At 42.1% G+C, this 19,634-nt stretch overlaps 1 protein-coding gene across 6 annotated transcripts in view; it reads left to right on the top strand.

The window, feature by feature from the left end:
* fhit (fragile histidine triad diadenosine triphosphatase) overlaps positions 1-19,634 on the top strand; it is a 1,268,452-nt gene that overhangs the window by 382,800 nt on the left and 866,018 nt on the right. For 5 of the 6 annotated variants that reach the window (XM_041192490.1, XM_041192495.1, XM_041192491.1 and 2 more), the window contains one exon: positions 155-288. In XM_041192490.1, coding sequence (XP_041048424.1) covers positions 183-288 — 106 coding nt within the window. In that variant the 5' untranslated portion in view covers positions 155-182. The remainder of the gene's footprint in view (positions 1-154; positions 289-19,634) is intronic. The other variant, XM_041192493.1, reaches the window with a different exon arrangement.

Raw genomic sequence — 19,634 nt, 5'->3', positions numbered from 1 at the left:
TAGGTTTATTCAGAATGGATTACAGTGCTTGCACAATTGTGAAGAATTTGTTTTATGAGTGGTTTGCTTGATGGAAATTTAAATACAGTTACCTGAAGAGTATTTGCACTTCTGATTTAAATTTGTCCCCAAATATTGTTCTCTTTTTTTTCAGAAGACTCTGAATTTATCTGAAGTATATCATGGCCACTCTCAGATTTGGACAACATATCATCAAGTCCTCTGTGGTTTTTCTACAAACGGAACTATCTTTTGCATTAGTGAATAGGAAACCAGTGGTCCCTGGACGTATCCTTTTAAAGCAGAGCTTTAACTTCACGCTTTTCATAGTGACGGGTGGTTCATGATGGCTCAGTTGGTGGTGAATCTTGACCAGGTAAGCTATTGTCTTTAATGGCTAGATTGTATAGAGAAAACAGCCCCATACGTAAGTCATTGAAATGTTTCATGTCCTTGTAATGTGGTAGACTTTTGAACTTATTGCTTAGCAACATCTTCAGTTGATAGGTCAAAGCACAAATGCCTTGAAAGGAAAAATTAGATGAATTTAAAACAGCATACTATATTAAAACTTAGATGTTCAAGAAATACTAATGATTATTTTCACCTCTTGATCAAACTATCAGCAAGACATGAAATGTTTCATTTACTCAGTTTATTCATTATTTTTAAGTGTTCCTAGAATTCCTGTCTTTGTTAGTGCCACCTTGTTGAATGATTATTATCAAGACCCATGACTGTAATATCTCACTTCCTTTGGTTTCCTACAACAATATCTCATCTTTAGTTCTCATATAATTGTTGATCTTGGTGATTTGTAACCACTGGCTCTGAATTGTTATGATAGCTTCTTTTTTCCATTTATATTTCATGCTACCACTCCACAAAGCAAAACAGATCTAATCACAATTTGCTGCAGCAAACTGTTCAAGCATGCGAGGTATCCGTTAAAAGAAAGTCATGCTACTGACCTTAATTCATGTCTTTGCATTCTTAAATCGTTCTTTTATCTACATCTATACTTGGTTACAGAAGCCCTCTCACTACATATGGCAGTGTTGGTGCAATTTGATTCACAATCTTGCTTGCTTAACAGTAGGTAATATTTTGGCTATCAATGAGAGTTCACCAGTTGCAAGAGCATCAGTAGGGTGGAAGAGAGCTTGATGATATGGGGATCAATGATATCCAAATGTTGACTGTACAATTTCTGAGATAGAAGAGTTAACCACTGTGTTTGAAAATGATACTATTCTGGTGCAAAGTCATGTTAGTACTTTTTCAGTAAATTGGCAAACAATACCTTGCCTGAAGAGTTTGAAACATGGAATGTATCAGTTAAAGCTGAATGGATTCCAGTACATAAAGAAAACTAGAGAAAACCTAACATTATGAATATGCTGATCTCCTGTGATACAGCTTAGGGTGAGCTAGGAGATCTGCTGTTTTATATTACCAGAAACATTATATGGTGAAACATGATTCTCAGGCACAGTTGGCAGCCAAATAAAATGATATATCTTCCTGTCATTGTCAGCTTCCTTCCGTCTCTCATTCTTTTGTGGTTGCATATAATAACACCACTATTCCTGTGGCCATAATGGAGATGATTGGGCGATTCACCCATCAATCATGCTCGGAGACTGCACTGTTGTAACTGAGTGGGATTGATTTTACACATCTAATTTGTATGCAGCTGTCTTCCATTCATTGCATTTGGCTGGAAAAATCGATGTGCTTTTATTGGGAGGAGTTGCTTTAGTTTTGTTCATGAACTGTACTTCCTGTATTTTGTAGAAAACTTAAATAAACTATGTTGGCAGTTTGATATGGTACACTGTTCAGACTGTTGAGAAAATGGACTTTGAACCCTGCCAGATGTCTCACCCTGCCTCAAGCTCATTGGCTGACATACTGCATGACATTGTCTTTCAGTTTGTTTTCAACAGCCTATGAGGCCACAACTTTCCTTGTGGGGCTTGAAGGAGCAGTCCTGCTCAGTGGTGTGTTATGCACTTCATCTGATTTATCTTTCCATTGCCTTTAATAGAAAGGAAAATCAGATGCATTATGTAATGGGTGGCTGATCTACTGCAACACTTAAGTTGAAGGTTGCATCCCCTGTATTAGTGTTATTTCTATGAAGACATGTTGACTACAATATCATCATTTAGTGACATAAGTTGATGTGGCATGCTATGTTGTAGACTTTGTGGCAGTAAATTTCTCAAGATTTTTGAAGATAGAAGAGGTAACTATTTGGCTGAAAGCAAAAAAACTGCGGATACTGGAAATCCAAAACAAAAACAAAAATAAAAATACCTGGAAAAACTCAGTAGGTCTGGCAGCATCTGCGGAGAGAAACACAGTTAACATTTCGAGTCCATATGACTCTTCAACAGTACTCAGTAAAGATAGAAAAGAGGTGAAATATAAGCTGGTTTAAGGGTTGGGGGGGGGAGCGTGGTGGGACAGGTAGAGCTGGATAGAGGGCCAGTGATAGGTGGAGATAGCCAAAAGATGTCATAGACAAAAGGACAAAGAGGTGTTGAAGGTGGTGATATTATCTAAGGAATGTGCTAATAAGTGACATCAAGGGTAGAAAGCAGGGCAAGCAAGATACAGATAGCCCTAGTGGGGGTGGGGTAGAGGGAAGGGATTGAAATAGGCTAAAAGGTAGAGATAAAACAATACATTTAAAAATAATGGAAATAGGTGGGAAAAGAAAAACCTATATAAATTATCGGTGCTGCTTCATGCTCTCGTCTGGACCTGGAAAAATTTATTAATTTTGCTTCCAATTTCCACCTCGCCGTCATTTTCACATGGTCCATCTCTGACACTTCCCTTCCCTTCCTTGACCTCTCTGACTTAATTTCTGGTGATAGACTGTCCGCCAATATCCATTACAAGCCTACCGACTCCCACAGCTACCTCAACTACAGCTGTTCACACCCTGCTTCCTGTAAGGACTCCATCCCGTTCTCTCAGTTCCTTCGCCTCTATTGTATTTGTTCCGATGATGCCACTTTCAAAAACAGTTCCTCTGACAGTCTTCCTTCTTCCTTAACCGAGGTTTTCCACCCACGGTGGTTGACAGGGCACTCAACCGTGTCCAGCCCATCTCCTGCGCATCTGCCCTCACATCTTCCTCTCCCTGCTAGAACCATGATAGGGTCCCCCTTGTCCTCACTTATCACCGCACCAGCCTCCACATTCAAAGGATCATCCTCCGCCATTTCCGCCAACTCCAGCATGATGCCACCACCAAACACGTCTTCGCTTCATCCCCCCTGTCGGCATTCCGCAGGGATCATTCCCTCCGGAACACCCTGGTCCATTCCTCCATCACCCCCTACACCTCAACCCCCTCCCACGGCACTTTCCTATGCAACTGCAGAAGGTGCAACACCTGCCCCATTACTTGCCCTCTCCTAACCGTCCAAGGGCCCAAACACTTCTTTCAAGTGAAGCAGCATTTCACCTCCACTTCCCTCAATTTAGTCTACTGCATTCGCTGCTCCCAATGTGGTTTCCTCTGGCCTGCTGCACTGTTCTAGTGAATCTCAACTCAAACTGGAGGAACAGCACCTCAAGTTCCGACTAGGCACTTTACAGCCTTCTGGACTGAATATTGAGTTCAACAGTTTTAGATCGTGAACTGTCTCCTCCATCCCCACCCCCTTTCTGATCCCCCCTTTTTTTCCCTAATAATTTATATAGATTTTTCTTTTCCCACCTATTTCCATTATTGTTAAATGTATTTCCATCCATTGTTTTATCTCTACCTTTTAGCCTATTTCGATTCCTTCCCCCCAACCCACCCCCACTAGGGCTATCTGTACCTTGCTTGTCCTGCTTTCTACCCTTAATGTCACTTATTAGCATATTCCTTAGATAATATCACCACCTTCAACACCTCTTTGTCCTTTTGTCTATTGGCTATCTCCACCTATCACTGGCCCTCTATCCAGCTCTACCTGTCCCAGCCCCCACACCCCCCTTAAACCTATGAACATACAGTGTACTTCAGAATTTTCTATTGCTATAAAGGTACATCTTGACGGAGCAAAATTCCAGTGACAAATGGCATTGGTCTGTCCACATTGTTTGACTTCCGGGAAAGGGTTCTAACTTCTAGTCATTTGTTTCACATTCAACTTCTAAAATATGTAAATCTCTACTCAATTCCTACCTTCAACGTGCCTTAGATTGGTAACTTAATAGTGCCATATGTGAATTGGCTCAGGCAGAGATTAGAACTAAATGCTCTAGGACTATTTTGTTTGAACTGGTTGCTCTCTTGAATGAGAATCAATTTGTTGTGTTATACATTGTCATGATGAATCTTATAGAAAATTAGGACATGTTATTTTAGAAGTTGCTCGTGACCTTTAATGATCATAGTTTTGAACAGGTTTCAGAGCTTTTTTAGAGAAACCTTTCTTTGCGTTATATTGGATAATTTATCATGTATGCATATATTTTATTTTGCAGATAAGGAATTGTTCTTTGCTCTTATACCTAATGTGCTTTAATGTAATCTAAGATCAGTACTTTTGTTTTAAAAGTTATACGTAATAGTTCCTCTCCCTCTTACTTTTGCCCCTGTGACTTGCAAATATCAATGGAGTGACAAAAGAGAAGTCACAGTTTTTTTCGAATAATAGTGTTGGAAATACACAGCATGACAGCATTTGAAATCTTGTCAAAGATTTAATATCAGTGGCAGCATAATCCAGTTACAATTGCACAGCTCTACAATCACTATAAACTAAAAATATTTACTTGGGCCTGTTAAGACATTAATGGGTTGAAAAGCTGTAAGTTTCCAAATATCAATGGAGTGACAAAAGAGAAGTCACAGTTTTTTTCGAATAATAGTGTTGGAAATACACAGCATGACAGCATTTGAAATCTTGTCATGCCCAGTGAAGGCATGACTGTATGAACATACATACAAACATGCAAATTAGGAGCAGGAGCAGGCCAAGCAGACCTTTGAGCCTGCTCAGCCATTCAATAGCTGATTAGATTGTGGCTTCAGCTCCACATTCTGCCTACCCCCGATAATCTTTGGCTTCCTTGTTAGTCAAGAATCTATCTACCTCTGTCTTAAAAAGATTCACTGACTTTGCCTCCACTGCTCTCTGGGGAAGAGAGCTCCAAGGATTCACGACCCTCTGAGAGAAAAAATTTCTTCTCATCTCCATTCCAAATGAGAGGCCCCTTATTTTTAAACTACGTCCCCTAATTCTAGCCTCTCCCACAAAGGGAAACAATCTTTCAGCATCCACCCTGTCAAGTCCCCTCAGGATCTTATATGTTTCAATAAGATCATCTCTCAATCTTCTAAACTCCAACAGACATAGGCCCAGCCTGTCAAACCTTTCCTCATTAGCTAACCCCAGCATCCCAATTCATAACTGCAAACATGGACTGTGTTCCTGTGGAAGCTTCTGGAACTGTCTTTTATATTTTAAGACAGATGCTCTCAAAGGTGGCTAAGATGGTTTTTCTTATTCAACACACATTATCAGCCTTCTGGCAAGTTCTAATTGAATCACCCTGGCTGGGGACTTCCTCCTGGAATGCACAGATTAAGATGAAGGTTATCTGTGCAATTCACACCTGCCATTGTTTGATGTTTACTCAAATACCAAATCAGTTGACTTCTAGAATCTGTCCCCAAATTTGCAATTTAACAAAAGAAAGCTGATGAGACCAGTTATCCACAGACAAAAACAAAAATAAAAATATCTGGAAAAACTCAGCAGGTCTGACAGCGTCTGTGGAAAGGAATACAGTTAACGTTTCGAGTCTGTATGACTCTTCAACAGAACCTGCTGAGTTTTTCCAGGTATTTTTATTTTTGTTTTGGTTTTGGATTTTCAGCATCCGCAGTTTTTTGCTTTTGCCAGTTATCCACAAGTTAAGTGTGAAGAACCACCATCTGTCTTTTATTTTGTGGTGATGGCTTTGGACTTCCAAACCATTCTGGTTGAATAACACCAGTATTGGTCATGTGATTGAAACAAATGCATTTTCTTGAGCCTACCTAAAAACCCAGGAGAAGCTGAGCAGTCTGCAGAGAAGTACCACAAGCAGCTGCTGCAAAAGGATGTGTCATCTTAGCCTTTTAAGAACTTGGAGGCTGTAAAGTCTTTAGAAGCCTCCCAGCCTGATTTCAAAACTCCAAGTCCATCTGTAAAGGAATTTGACTGATATGATAACCACAAGTGCCTAGCTTTGCAACCTGCTGAAAATTCATCTCTTCGAGGAAACTGTAGCAATTTGGATATCCGACCTCAGGCATTTCAACCCATCTGAATAAAATCAGAGAGCAGAAAAGGACTTCTTGCTCTACTGAGCCCACAATGACCAAGTTCCTACAACAAGCCAAATATGAGAGTCATTACCTATTCTGTTTTGGTTTGCCAGTTCCAACAGTGCACTATTTTCTTTAATTGTATCTTTCTTGAGTGAGTGGTGTGACTGATGTAGCGTTTAGACTTGGGGAAAGTGTGATAATAAATAATCTTCTTTATTTTTAAACTCATGAAAGTCTGCTGCTGTTTACTTAAATTGACTACAGAGAAAGGGGGCTTAGAAACACACACATCTATCTTTCCAAGCAACTCCATTGATTTTCTGAAACCTTTACACCTGAAACATTAAAGCCATCTTTCCAACTTTCAGCTGTTGGGTATTTCCAACATTTTCTGTTTCCAATAGTTTCTGATACTATTTTTTTCTGTTCATTTTATTGCACAAATTCAGGACATCCTTAAATGCTGGCATTATCAAGCATCGTTTGATTTTGTGATTGAATTGATCTGGACGTACATTTTGAATCATTGTTCCAAAGTGACTGGGGCTGACTCTCACTTATCTCAAATAAAGCTGCCATTTTCCTGCACTGAAGTGCAAATTCATGTCATTGAGTTGGCAGCTGCTCACAACTATTTCTTTGGCTGTTTCAGAGATTATGCTTTTGACAAAGCCAGTATATTCATTCAACCTTGAAAGCAGGAGTCTTTTCTGTTCAAGGATGTGTTTTACTGCCACGGAAACTTACAGCTTTTCAACCCATTAATGTCTTAACAGGCTCAAGTAAATATTTTTAGTTTATAGTGATTGTAGAGCTGTGCAATTGTAACTGGATTATGCTGCCACGCAAATACTTCTGTGATTTTGTTAACTTCAGAGCACAAATACAGTTCATGTGAATCTCAGTCATGAAATCTCATTGTAATTTGAACATGTTTGAAAGTGTAAAACAATTGGTGGCTGTTTGAATCCTGTATCTGATGTATATTTAAAGCTATTTGGGAAGGAACCTAAAAGGAAGAAACTAGATATTTTTTGATGAGGAAACAAAAATAATTAAAATTTAAATGCACTTAACTGAAGGTTGAAAAACAGGGGATTTTGCATGGGTACTTGTTTAGTTCCAAATCAGGGACCCTGGCATCCCTGCGTCAACTCCCCAAAGTTTGAATGCCAAAGCAAATTTCTATGTGTCTACAGTTCTACCTCTGATAACAAAACCATTTTATGCTTTGCAAATACAACCTTGAACTGACAAATTTATTCCTCTCTATTGTTTCTCTCTGATGATTTGTAAGTTATCACAACCTATTCACTAGTAGATTATTCTCCTCTCAGTTCCATCAAGTAATTTGTTTGTACAGCTATTTATTTATTAAATTATCATGTGATTTGGAAAACCTTCATGTGGCTGGTAGATTCCATGCAAGTCACTGACTGTAGCCCACTGCATTAATGAGTAAATCTTCGAAAGTATATTTGTTTTTTTAAACAAAATGGTCACATGAGGACCAGGGTGCTAAACTCAACAGCCAAGATGGAATGCAAGATGGCATTCCAGAATAAAAGTCTGACTCTTTCTTTCCTGCCACTGCTTACTTCTGTTCACTTAGTCTGCAAATGGAGTCATCTAGAGCCTCGGTATCATGATGGATTATACCCTGATTTAGTTATCTGAGTTTGGCCTGCCTAATGTACTGAACTAGTTGATCAAGAGTGAGGTTGCCTTTCTTTTGTAAAAAGTCTGTCAGTTTTTCATTGCCAACTCCCATGATAATGCTGTCGCGAATAATTCAATGCATCATACCCACAAGAACTGGCTAGGTGATATAGGTTGGTAAGAAACAATTTGACAGATTCCCCTGGTCTTTGAGAACTTTGGTTAAATCATCCTCGTTCAATCACGAGGTTTTGTTTTGGACTAAAATGTGTGTCGAATGCTCTTAGGACAGTTGTGGAGACTCTTCTACCTCTTGTCTCAACTGGACATCATTGGCAACAGATCCTAAGGCATAAAGGGATGAACTAACCTGTTACTTATGTTCTTTAGCATGCAAGCCTGATGCTGCTCGATACCTTAGGAAGTGTTCCTTCCATAATTCCCAATGTTGGCCTTTGTGCGGGCCTTCAGGACTTTAGAACGGTTGGGGTAGGGGCAGTGACTGCTCGCCTGGTACTGACATAATTACCAGTGTGCCTGGTAGGTAAGTTTTCAAATTATTGCTTCCAACAGGTTTTCTTCCACTTTCTTGCCACGGGTATTCGTTAGATTGATGTCACCACCGCTGCTACTGTGTTTCATATGTTGGTCGTGTGGTCTATCTTGAGTAATTCTGGTCTGACTCAGATAGGTTACTTCAAGCTGCTTTATTAACACTATATACACAATAGACTACAGAGAATAAGGATGGCCCACTTCTACCTCCTACCCAAAATCCACAAACAGGACTGTCCCGGCAGACCGAGCGTGTCAGCCTGTTCCTGCCTCATGGAACTCATTTCTTGCTATCTTGACTCCATTCTCTCTCCCCTTGTCCAGTCTCTTCCCACCTGCATCTGCGATTCCTCTCTCGCCGTTCATCATAACAACAATTTCCAGTTCCCTTGCTCCAACCGCCGACTCTTCACCATGGACGTCCAATTCCTCTACATCTCCATCCTCCACTGGGATGGTCTGAGGGCTCTCCGCTTCTTCCTTGAACAGAGGCCTGAACAATCCCTACACCCCTCTCCCCCATCTGGCTGGACTTGTTCTCTCACTGAACAATTTCTCCTTAAACTTGTCTCACTTTTTCCAAATAAAAGGTGTGGCCATGGGTACCCGCATGAGCCCCAGCTATGCCTGTCTCTTTATGGGGTATGTGGAACATTCCTTGTTCCAGTCCTACTCCGGCCCCCTCCCACAACTCCTGCTCCGGTACATCGATGACTGCTTTGGTGCAGCTTCATGCTCTCGTCTGGATCTGGAAAAATATATTAACTTTGCTTCCAATTTCCATCCCTCCATCATTTTCACATGGTCCATCGCTGGCACTTCCCTTCCCTTCCTTGACCTCTCTGTCTCCATTTCTGGTGATAGACTATCCACCAATATTCATTACAAGCCCTCCGACTCCCACATCTACCTCAACTACAGCTCCTCACACCCCGCTTCCTGAAATCCCATTCTCTCAGTTCCTTTGCCTCCATCGCATCTGTTCTGATGACGTCACTTTCCAAAACAGTTCTCCTGACATGTCTTCCTTCTTCCTTAACCGAGGTTTTCCACCCTGTTGGTTGACAGGGCCCTCAACTGTGTCCAGCCCATCTCCCGCGCATCTGTCCTCACACCTTCCTCTCCCTCCCAGAAACATGATAGGGTCCCCCTTGTCCTCACTTATCACCCCACCAGCCTTCTCATTCAAAGGATCATCTTCTGCCATTTCTGCCAATTCCAGCATGATGCCACCCCAAACACATCTTCCCTTCACCCCCCCGTCGGCATTCTGTAGGGACCGTTCCCTCTGGGACACCCTGGTCCATTCCTCCATCACCCCCTACACCTCAAACTCCTCCCACGGCACCTTCCCTTGCAAGTGCAGAAGATGCAACACCTGCCCCATTTACTTCCCTGCTCCTCACTATCTGAGGGCCCAAACACTCCTTTCAAGTGAAGCAGCACTTCACTTGCACTTCCCTCAATTTAGTCCACTGCATTCGCTGCTCCCAATGCGGTCTCCTCTACATTGGAGAGACCAAACACAGACAGGGTGACCGCTTTGCGGAACACCTTCGGTCTGTTTACAAGCATGACCCAGACCTTCCTGTCGCTTGCCATTTCAACGTACCGCCCTGCTCTAATGCCCACATGTCCGTCCTTGGCCTGCTACAATGTTCCAGTGAAGCTCAATGCAAACTGGAGGAACAGCACCTCATCTTCCGATTAGGCACTTTACAGCCTTCCGGACTCAACATTGAGTTCAACAACTTCAGATCATGAACTCTCTCTTCCATCCTCACCCCCTTTTTGATCCCCTTTTTTCTAATAACTATTATATTTTTTATATATATATTTTTCTTTTCCCACCTATTTCTATTATTTTTAAAAATTATTTCCATCCATTGTTTTATCTCCACCTTTTAGCCTATTTCAATCCCTTCCCCCCACCCCACCCCCACTAGGGCCAACTGTCACTTGCTCATTCTGCTTTCTGCCCTTAATTTAACCATTAGCACACCCTTTAGCTAATATCACTATTGTCAACACCCCTTTGTCCTTTTGTTTATGACATCTTTGCCAATCTCTCCTTTGCCTCCACCTATCACTGGCTTTCTATCCAGTTCCACCTGTCCCACCCCCCTTAAACGGATTATATTTCACCACAATTTTTATTCCTCTTTAGTTCTGATGAAGAGTAATACGGACTCGAAACATTAACTCTGTCTTCCTTTCCACAGGCGCTGTCAGACCTGCTGAGTTTTTCCAGCAATTTTTGTTTTTGTTTGAGATTTCCAGCATTCGCAATATTTTGCTTTTATTACAGAGTAAGTATGTCTCTCATGAGTACAGACTGTTCCATCTGCACTGCAGAGTCTCTAGTACATGATGTCATTGGTACATCATGACATACATCACTAACTCATTACAATAACTATTCTATTAACCCATTATACTACACAAAACCACACATCATCCTAACTTGAACACATATCACTGTTCCTCCATTGTTGTCGCATCAAAATCCAGGAACCTGTCTATAAGAGCTTTGTGGAGGCAACTTCACCTTACAGTTTGCAGCAAAGATTAGCCACCACAACCTACTCAAGGGGCAACTAGGTTTGGCCAATAAATTCTGGCTTTGCCAGTGATGTCTGCATCCTGAGAATGAATTAGATTTTTAAAAATCTCCATTTCCGTAAAGAGAAATGTGGTTGGACACTGAGTCCAGTACAAGGTTATAAAAGATTTCAACATATTCAAATTTGATCCAAGTGACCTTTTCTTCTGTCTAACAAATTTAAGCGTGAGAGGTCATATTTGCCAATTAAGAACAATAATAGAAAATGCCAGAGGAACTTTTTATTAAGTGCAAAGTATGTGGGATAGATTACATGGACTGGAACAAGGAAACTTGATTGATTTTGAAAAGGAGCTAAAAGGATCCTTGTCAGCAAGTAGGATTCATTATTAGAAATGCACCAAGAGCATATGATATAGGAGCTGGAGTAGGCCACACATCCCTCGAGCCAGCTTTGCCATTCAATATGATCATGGCTGATCTTCAGCCTTGACTCCACTTTCCCACCTGTTCCTTGATTCCCTGGGAATCCAAAGATCTGTCCACCCCAGCCTTGACCTCCCAAGGGAATACTGTGGATAGTTGGAAAGGTTTTCTCTTGTCTAAAACTATTACAACATGACTATTATAACTAGGACAACGACATAACTACAGGATGACTCCAGGATGGTGTGTTGCTTCCCTGGGGCCAGCGTCAAGGATGAACGGCTGCAGGGCATTCTGAAGGGGGAGGGCGAACAGTCAGAGATCGTGGTTCACATTGGTACCAACGACGTAGGTAGAAAGAGGATGACATCCTGCAACAAGAGTTTAGGGAGCTTCGGTAGCAGATTAAAAAGCAGGACCTCAAAGGTTGTAATCTCTGGATTACTCCCAGTGCTACATGCTAGTGAGTATAGAAATAGGTGGATAGAGCAGATTAATGCGTGGCTGATGAGCTGGTGCAGGAGGGAGGGCTTTAGATTCCTGGATCACTGGCTCCATTTCTGGGGAAGGTGGGACCTGTACAAGTCCGACAGGTTGCACCTGAACTGGAACGGGACTAACATCCCTGCGGGGGGTAGTGGGGTTTAATCTAATTTCAAGGCGGGATAGGATACAGGGTAGAGGTATAGTAGGGGGTGATGTCCAGACAAGTATAAAAAAAAACAAGTCAGCCTGGAAGGCAGAGTGTATATAATCAAGTTAAGACACAAGGGAGCATTGCAAGGCTGGATGGCATTTATTTTAATGCAATGTGTCTTGCAAGTAAGGCAGATGAGTTGAGGGTCTTGATTAATACATGGGAATATGATATCATTACTATCACGGAGACATAGCTGAGGGAGGGGCAGGATTAGCAGCTCAAAATTCAGGGGAATTTTCTGGTCAGATTTTGGTGGGGGATGGTGGGGAAAGAGGAGGTGGTTTGGAATATTGATCAAGGAGTCAATTACTGCAATAAGGAGAGATAATATCTTAGAAGGTTCCTCAAATGAGGCCACATGGGTAGAACTTAAAAACAAAACTCTGGAACTCACTGCCTGAAAGGGTGGTAAAGGCAGAAACCCTCATAAGATTTAAAAGTATTTGGATGTGCACTTGAAATGTCATGGCATACAAGGCTACTTGTAAGAATATCTACATCAGAGCACTGGGAGTCATTCAAAAAGGAAATAGTGAGACTGCAGGACCAACATGTTCCCATAAAGGTGAAGGGTGTGACCAACAAGTCCAGAGAACCCTAGTTGTTGAGGAATGTACAGGATTGGATAAGGAAAAAAGGGAAGCTTCTGGTCGATACCGAGGGCTCAAACCAGCGTAAGCCTTAGAGGAGTATAGAAAGTGCAAGGGGTTGCTTAAAAAAGAAATTAGAAGAGCAAAAGAGGGGGCATGAAGAAACACGGGCGGGTAAAATAAAGGAAAATCCAAAGGTGTTTTATAAATGTATTAGGGGCAGGAGGATAACCAGGGAAAGACTAGAGCCCATGAGGGACCAAAGTGGCAATCTGTGTGAGGTGCTGGAAGATGTAGGTGAGGTTTTAAATGCATCTGTGTTCACTATAGAGCAGGATGATGTAGGTATAGAAATCATGGGGGGGGGGACTGTGATATACTGGAACAAATTAACATTGAGAGGAAGGAGATATTAGCGGTTTTAGCAGACTTAAAAGTGGATAAACCCCCAGGCCCAGATGAGATGTATCCCAGGCTACTGTGGGAGGCGAGGGAGAAGATTGCAGGGGCCCTGACATTAATTTTCAAATCCTCTCTGGCCACAGGAGAGGTGCCAGAGGAATGGAGGACAGCTAATGTGGTACCATTATTTAAGAAGGTGGTAGGGGTAAACCAGGGAACTAAAGGCCAGTGAGTCTAAGATCAGTGGTAGGGAAAATTTTGGAAATATTCTGAGGGACAGAATTAATCTCCACTTAGAGAGTCAAGCATTAATCAGGGATAGTCAGCATGGTTTTGGCAGGGGGAGATCATGTCTCACAAATTTGATTTAATTTTTTGAGGAGATGACTAGATGAGGTTGGTGCAGTTGGTGCAGTCTTCTTGGACTTCAGTAAGGCTTTTGACAAGGTCTCATATGGGAGATTGATCAAGAAGGTAAGAGTCCATTGGATCCAGAGCAATTTGGCAAATTGGATTCAAAATTGCCTTTGTGGTAGGAGGCAGAGGGTGATGATCAACGGTTGTTTTTGTGACTGGAAGCCTGTGATCAGTGGTGTAACACAGATTTCAGTGCTGGGTCCCTTGCTGTTTGTAGTGTACATTAATGAGCTAGGCACGAATGTAGGAGGTACGATCAGTAAGTTCACAGATGACACAAAAATTGGTGGTGTGGTAAATAGTGAGGAGGAAAGCCAACAGGACAATATAGACGGGCTGGTCGGATGGGCAGAGCAGTGCAAATGAAATTTAATCCTGAAAAGTGTGAGATGATTCATTTTGGGAGGACGAACAAGGCAAGGGTGTACATGATGAATGGTAGGACCCTAGGAAGTACAGAGGATCAGAGGGACCTTGGTATGCATGTCCATAGATCCTTGAAGGCAGCAGGACAGGTAGATAAGGTAGACAGGGATACTTGCCTTTATTAGTCGAGGCACTGAATACAAGAGCAGGGAGGTTATGATGGAGCTGTAAAAAGCATTAATTAGGCCACATCTGGAGTACTGTGTGCAGTTCTAGTCACCACACTATAGGAAGGATGTGATTGCACTGGAGAGGGTGCAGAGGAGATTCACCAGGATGTTGCCTAGGCTGGAGCATTTCAGCCATGAAGAGAGACTAGATAGGCTGGGGTTGTTTTCTTTAAAGCAGAGATGGCTGAGGGGGGACCTGATTGAGGTGTACAAAATTATGAGGGGCATAGATAGAGTACATAAAAATAAACTTTTCCCTTTAGTAGAGCAGTCAAAACCAGAGGGCATAGATTTAAGAAAAGGGGCAGGAGGTTTAGGGGGGATTTGAGGAAAAGTTTTTTCACCCAGAGCATTGGGGGTATCTGGAACTCACTGCCTGAAACGATGGTAGAGGCAGGAGCCCTCGCAACATTTAAGAAGTATTTAGATGAACACTTGAAAAGCCATAGCATACAAGGCTATGGGCCAACTGCTGGAAAATGGGTTTAGAGTAGATAGAGGCTTGATGACCGGCATGGAAACGATGGGCCAAAGGGCCTCTTTCCGTGCTGTAAAACTCTGCCTCTATGATGTCTTACCCAGTGTGCTCCCCCGCAGCTAGCTTTCTAAATCCTTTGGTTCATGTAGCTATATAAAGATTGCAGCTCTCAGAACTAATCTAAGTCTTTGTCAATAACCTTAGAATATAATGTTTATCTTTTAGTAATATCAATGTATCTCTTCTAACATTTTCATATAGCCCCTTGGTGTCCTTGTTTTTTAAAGCTGTCCTTTCTCATGAATTTTCCAACAACATTGATTCAAATAGAGTTGTTTCTTTTATATACTGGAAGAGAGTTAGTGAAATCTCCCAGATTTTGGATATTTGAACTCTTAAGTTCAAAGGGACTGTCATCCAAATTCAACTGGAAAATCCAATTGAAAATTGTTTGTGAGATTCCCTGTCATGTCTGCTACCAGAGAGACTGCATTAAGAAACCTCACAGCATTTGTATTGGGACTGGCCTTCATGCATATCAATATCAACATGCCCACCATGGGCTGCACGCTGTGCAAGAAAAAAATATAGCATGTGTGAAGATACAGCTATAGTCGGTAGAAAGGTTGTTTCGAGCAGAATCGTGTGTAAGGATGTCAATAAAAGAATAGTTGCAGGGTAAAGGTGGTTCAAAGTGTGCCTTCCTTCTTAATGGACATTTATAGTAAACATAGAAGGTATCTTAAAACTGTGAATAGCAAGTGATTATAATTGCTGTACATGATAAACATATTAGTTGAAGGTAATGGTGAATTCTCCTTTTGCCTGAACTGCAGGGTGATTAAATTTCATCCTGCATTCCTTCCAGCTACATGGTTTCGTGCTAATAGTATTGATGGATGTAGTCACCTCCTGCAATTCTCCTTGAACTCTCATGTGGGCCCTGTAGTATACAATCCCAATGAAGCCTCTTAGCTCCTTCCTTTGCTTATATCCTGCATGAGAATTCCATCAGAAAAAAGCGCCACCTGTGACTTCCTAAATGTTTTACGTCTCTCGAAAATAGTGAAAAATGTCCATTAATATTTGGCCCTAGGCATGACATGTAAGGGCTAATAATTTGTTTCCAAGCTGTGGCAGGTTCTGGCAAGAATGTATTAATTACTCATCCTCATTCCTGTAGTAAAGTAGTGATGTCAATACCCTCTGCCCTCAAAACATTGCAGCTCTTGCGGATGTGATCCTCCCACAACAAATTCCAGGAATTTTACCCAGTGACAAAGAGGGAATGTTAATATATGTCCAAGGCAGGATGATGTGTGATGTGGAGGGAACTGGCAAATCATGGTGTTCCGAGGCCCTTCTTGAAATTGTAGTCACATGGTGGGAGATGCTCTTGAAGCAAGCTTCTTGATGATGAGTTGCTGTACTGTATCCTGTACGTCTGCAGTCACAGTGCAAAGAGAACAGAAAGTGTGGTTCTGTCGAAGGATCATGAGGACTCGAAACGTCAACTCTTTTCTTCTCCGCCGATGCTGCCAGACCTGCTGAGTTTTTTCCAGGTAATTCTGTTTTTGTTTTTGGTTCGGATTTCCAGCATCCGCAGTTTTTTTGTTTTTGTTTTTATATTTGTTTTTTATATCTATATAGAAAGTGTGGATCCTGATTTCATTGGCAGGGGTGCTGATCAAATGGATTGCTTTGTGCTGGATAGAATCATAGGCCCAGATCTTCTGGTTAGTAGCAGAGTGGGTCTGCCCATTACTGACTATGATTTAGACTCCCCACTTAGCATTTTACGCTGGAGCCTTAGGACCAACCAGTCTTGGCTCCAGCAGAATCCAGCGAGCAGGGCCAGGAGGACAAGTGGCGAACATACTTCCAGCAAAGCCAGGCATCCTTTTTTCATCATGAACTGAAGGCCTGTTTTCAGTTCATTGACTAATGATGACCATGAAACTATTGTTGAAAAAACCCATCTGGTTCTCTAATGTCCTTTAAGGAAGAAAATCTGCTGTCCTTACCTGGTCTGGCCTCCCTGTGACTCCAGATCCACACCAATGTGGTTGATCCTTAAATGCCCTCTGAAATGGCCTAGCAAGCCACTCAGTTCTCAAGGGCAATTAAGGATAGGTAATAAATGCTGGCCTAGCTATCCACACCCCCAAAAGATCTCCACCTCCCTGCAAACCCCCAAAAATGCTGATCCTCCTGACATCAACTGGAGAGGAGCTAGGAATTCCAGAAGGTGAGCCTGGAGAGCAGGTGAACATTGTTGGGAGAGGCTGGGCATTGTTGGGAAAGCAGATGAACATTGTCCAGGGTGGGGGGAGGCAGTGAGCATTTTCAGGGAGGTGGGGTCAGTAGTGTTGGGATTGCCACTGTGTTAGAATGCTTTGACACTCCAGTTATTTACTTTGAGCTGTGTTCCTGAGTAGGCTTAACACCTCCAGGAAAAGTTCTATTTGTGGATGAGCAGGTCAAATCCAACCCAGCCAATTACCACCTCATCAGTCGACACCCAATCATCAGCAAGGTGATGGAAGGAATAGTTGACAATGCTATCAAGCAGCACTTACTTAGCAATAACCTGCTCACTAATGCTCAGTTTGGGTTCTGCCAGGGCCACTCAGCTCCTGACCTCAGTACAACCTTGATGCAAACATGGACAAAGATCTGAACTCAAGATATGACGTGAGAGTGACTGCCCTTGACATCAAGCAGCATTTGACTAAGTGTGCCTCAAGAAGCTTGACGCCATCCAGGACAAAACAGTCCACTTGATTGGCACCCCATCTACCACCTTAAACATTCACTCCCTCCACCACCACTGCAGCAACTCACCAAGGTTCCTTCAACAGCACTTTCCAAACCCGTGACCTCTAACACCTAGAAGAACAAGCACAGCAGATGCATGGGAACACCACCACTTGCAGATTCATCTCCAAGCCACACACCACCCTGACTTGGAACTATATCGCCATTCTTTCATTGTTGCTGGGTCAAAATCCGGGAACTCCCTTCTTAACAGCACTGTGGATGTTCCTACACCAGATGGACTGTAGCTGTTCAAGAAGGCAGCTCACCATCACCTTCTCAAGGGCAATAAATGCTGGCCTATCCAGTGATGCCCACATCCTGTGAAAGAATTTTTAAAAAACTGTGCAAAAACCAGGGTAAGCATAGGGCAAACAGTCCAAGTTTGCATGATTCTGGCCATCTGATCCTGGGATTTGTGGAGCAGTCTGACAGGGTAAAGCTGGCAATTAGAAGTTTAAACTTTCCACCTACAAGTACCACACATGTGCATAGGTTGGGACTTCCTCTGGGTCCCAAGTAGTATCAGCAACTTGTTGAATCATTTGCCACTCTCCATATTGGTAGATTCAGGGCCATTGAATACAGTACAGAATAGAGTACAATGCAGATGAAGGCTCTACAGCCCATCGAGTGTGCGGCAGCTCTTTTAGTCTCACTCCCCCACTCTTCTGCCATATCCCTGCAACTTTTTTCCTTCAAGTATTTATCTAATCCCCTTCTGAAGGCTATTACTGAATTTGTATTGACCACACTATCAGGCAGTGCATTCCAAACCCTAATCACTGTGTACAAAAGAAATCATCACATTGCCTCTCGTTCTTGCAAATCACCTTATATTGGTACCCTCTCATTATCAACCCTTCAACCATTGGAAACAAAGAATCATGGAATGGTAGAATATTTACAGTCCAGAAAGAAATCATTTGGCCCGTCATGTCCATGCTGGTTCTACTGTTGTGCTTCTTGAGTGTTATTGGAGCTGCACCATGCAGGCAAGCAGTGATTATTCCGTCACAGCCTTGATTTGAGCCTCATAGATGATGTTGAAGTATTGAGGGGCTAGAATGTGAACTGCTGACTAGAGAGTACCCAACTCTGCCCTTTCTGGTAGGTACCCTTTTAGTCAGTAATGACCCCATGATCTTGCTTCTGATGAATGGTGATTGAGATGATCATTGAAAGTCAAGGTGAGGTGATTGGGGATGGTTATTGCCTGGCCCTTATTCGATGTGAATGTTACTTACTTGTCAGCCAAAGCTCAAAGTTTATTTTTTGTCCTGCTGTAGTCTGGCAATTGCCACTTTATTATTATCAGCGAACAATCCAACTTTTGACTTGATGACAAGAAGAATTATTTGTTGAAGCAGCTGAAGATGGTTGTGCCAAGTTTGCTGCATTAAGAACTCTGACAATGATGTCATGGATCTGTGATGATCGGCCTCTTCCTGTGTGTCAGATATGACTATGGCACTGGAGCGCCATGGTGCTGCACTCAATTGAATGGTGCGGAGATGTTGATTGTTCCTACCTCTTCTTTCCACCTTGTCTGAATTCAGGCTTTGATTAGGTCAGAAGCCAAGTAGTTTTGGTGGAATACAAAATGGGCGTTGGCAACAGATTATTGTTGAGTTTTTGATGGCAATATTGAAGACTTCTTCCATCACTTTGCTGATAATTTGCATGAGTTTGCTGGTACAAAGCCTCAAAGTAGAAATGAGAAATGGCCGAATAAAGGCAGAAGGCACTCACATATCATCATAGGAAACTTCTACGACCATGCATGTGTGTGAGTATAATACCATGAGTTCTGTATACTCCTCTAACCTGTTCCCTATGGAACCCATTTCTCTTAAACTCCATGGTTTCATCCTAACAACAGGTCAAAGGTTTGCAGCATGCAGGACCGTCACCTTTTGAACTTTGCATTGTCAATTATGTACCAATTCTGCCTACGATGAAAATAGTGGTGGTTTTGAGACCAAAAGATTTCACCCATGAAAATTGCTTCCAGCAGTTCATTCTTTCTCCCAACATGGTGTATATATCATGTAATTTGTATAACCTTTATATTATTTGGATATTTCAGTTGCTAAATTC

Source organism: Carcharodon carcharias, chromosome 7 (assembly GCF_017639515.1).
Source record: "Carcharodon carcharias isolate sCarCar2 chromosome 7, sCarCar2.pri, whole genome shotgun sequence".
NCBI lineage: Eukaryota > Metazoa > Chordata > Chondrichthyes > Lamniformes > Lamnidae > Carcharodon > Carcharodon carcharias.
This window is presented reverse-complemented; position numbering and strand designations above follow the sequence as displayed.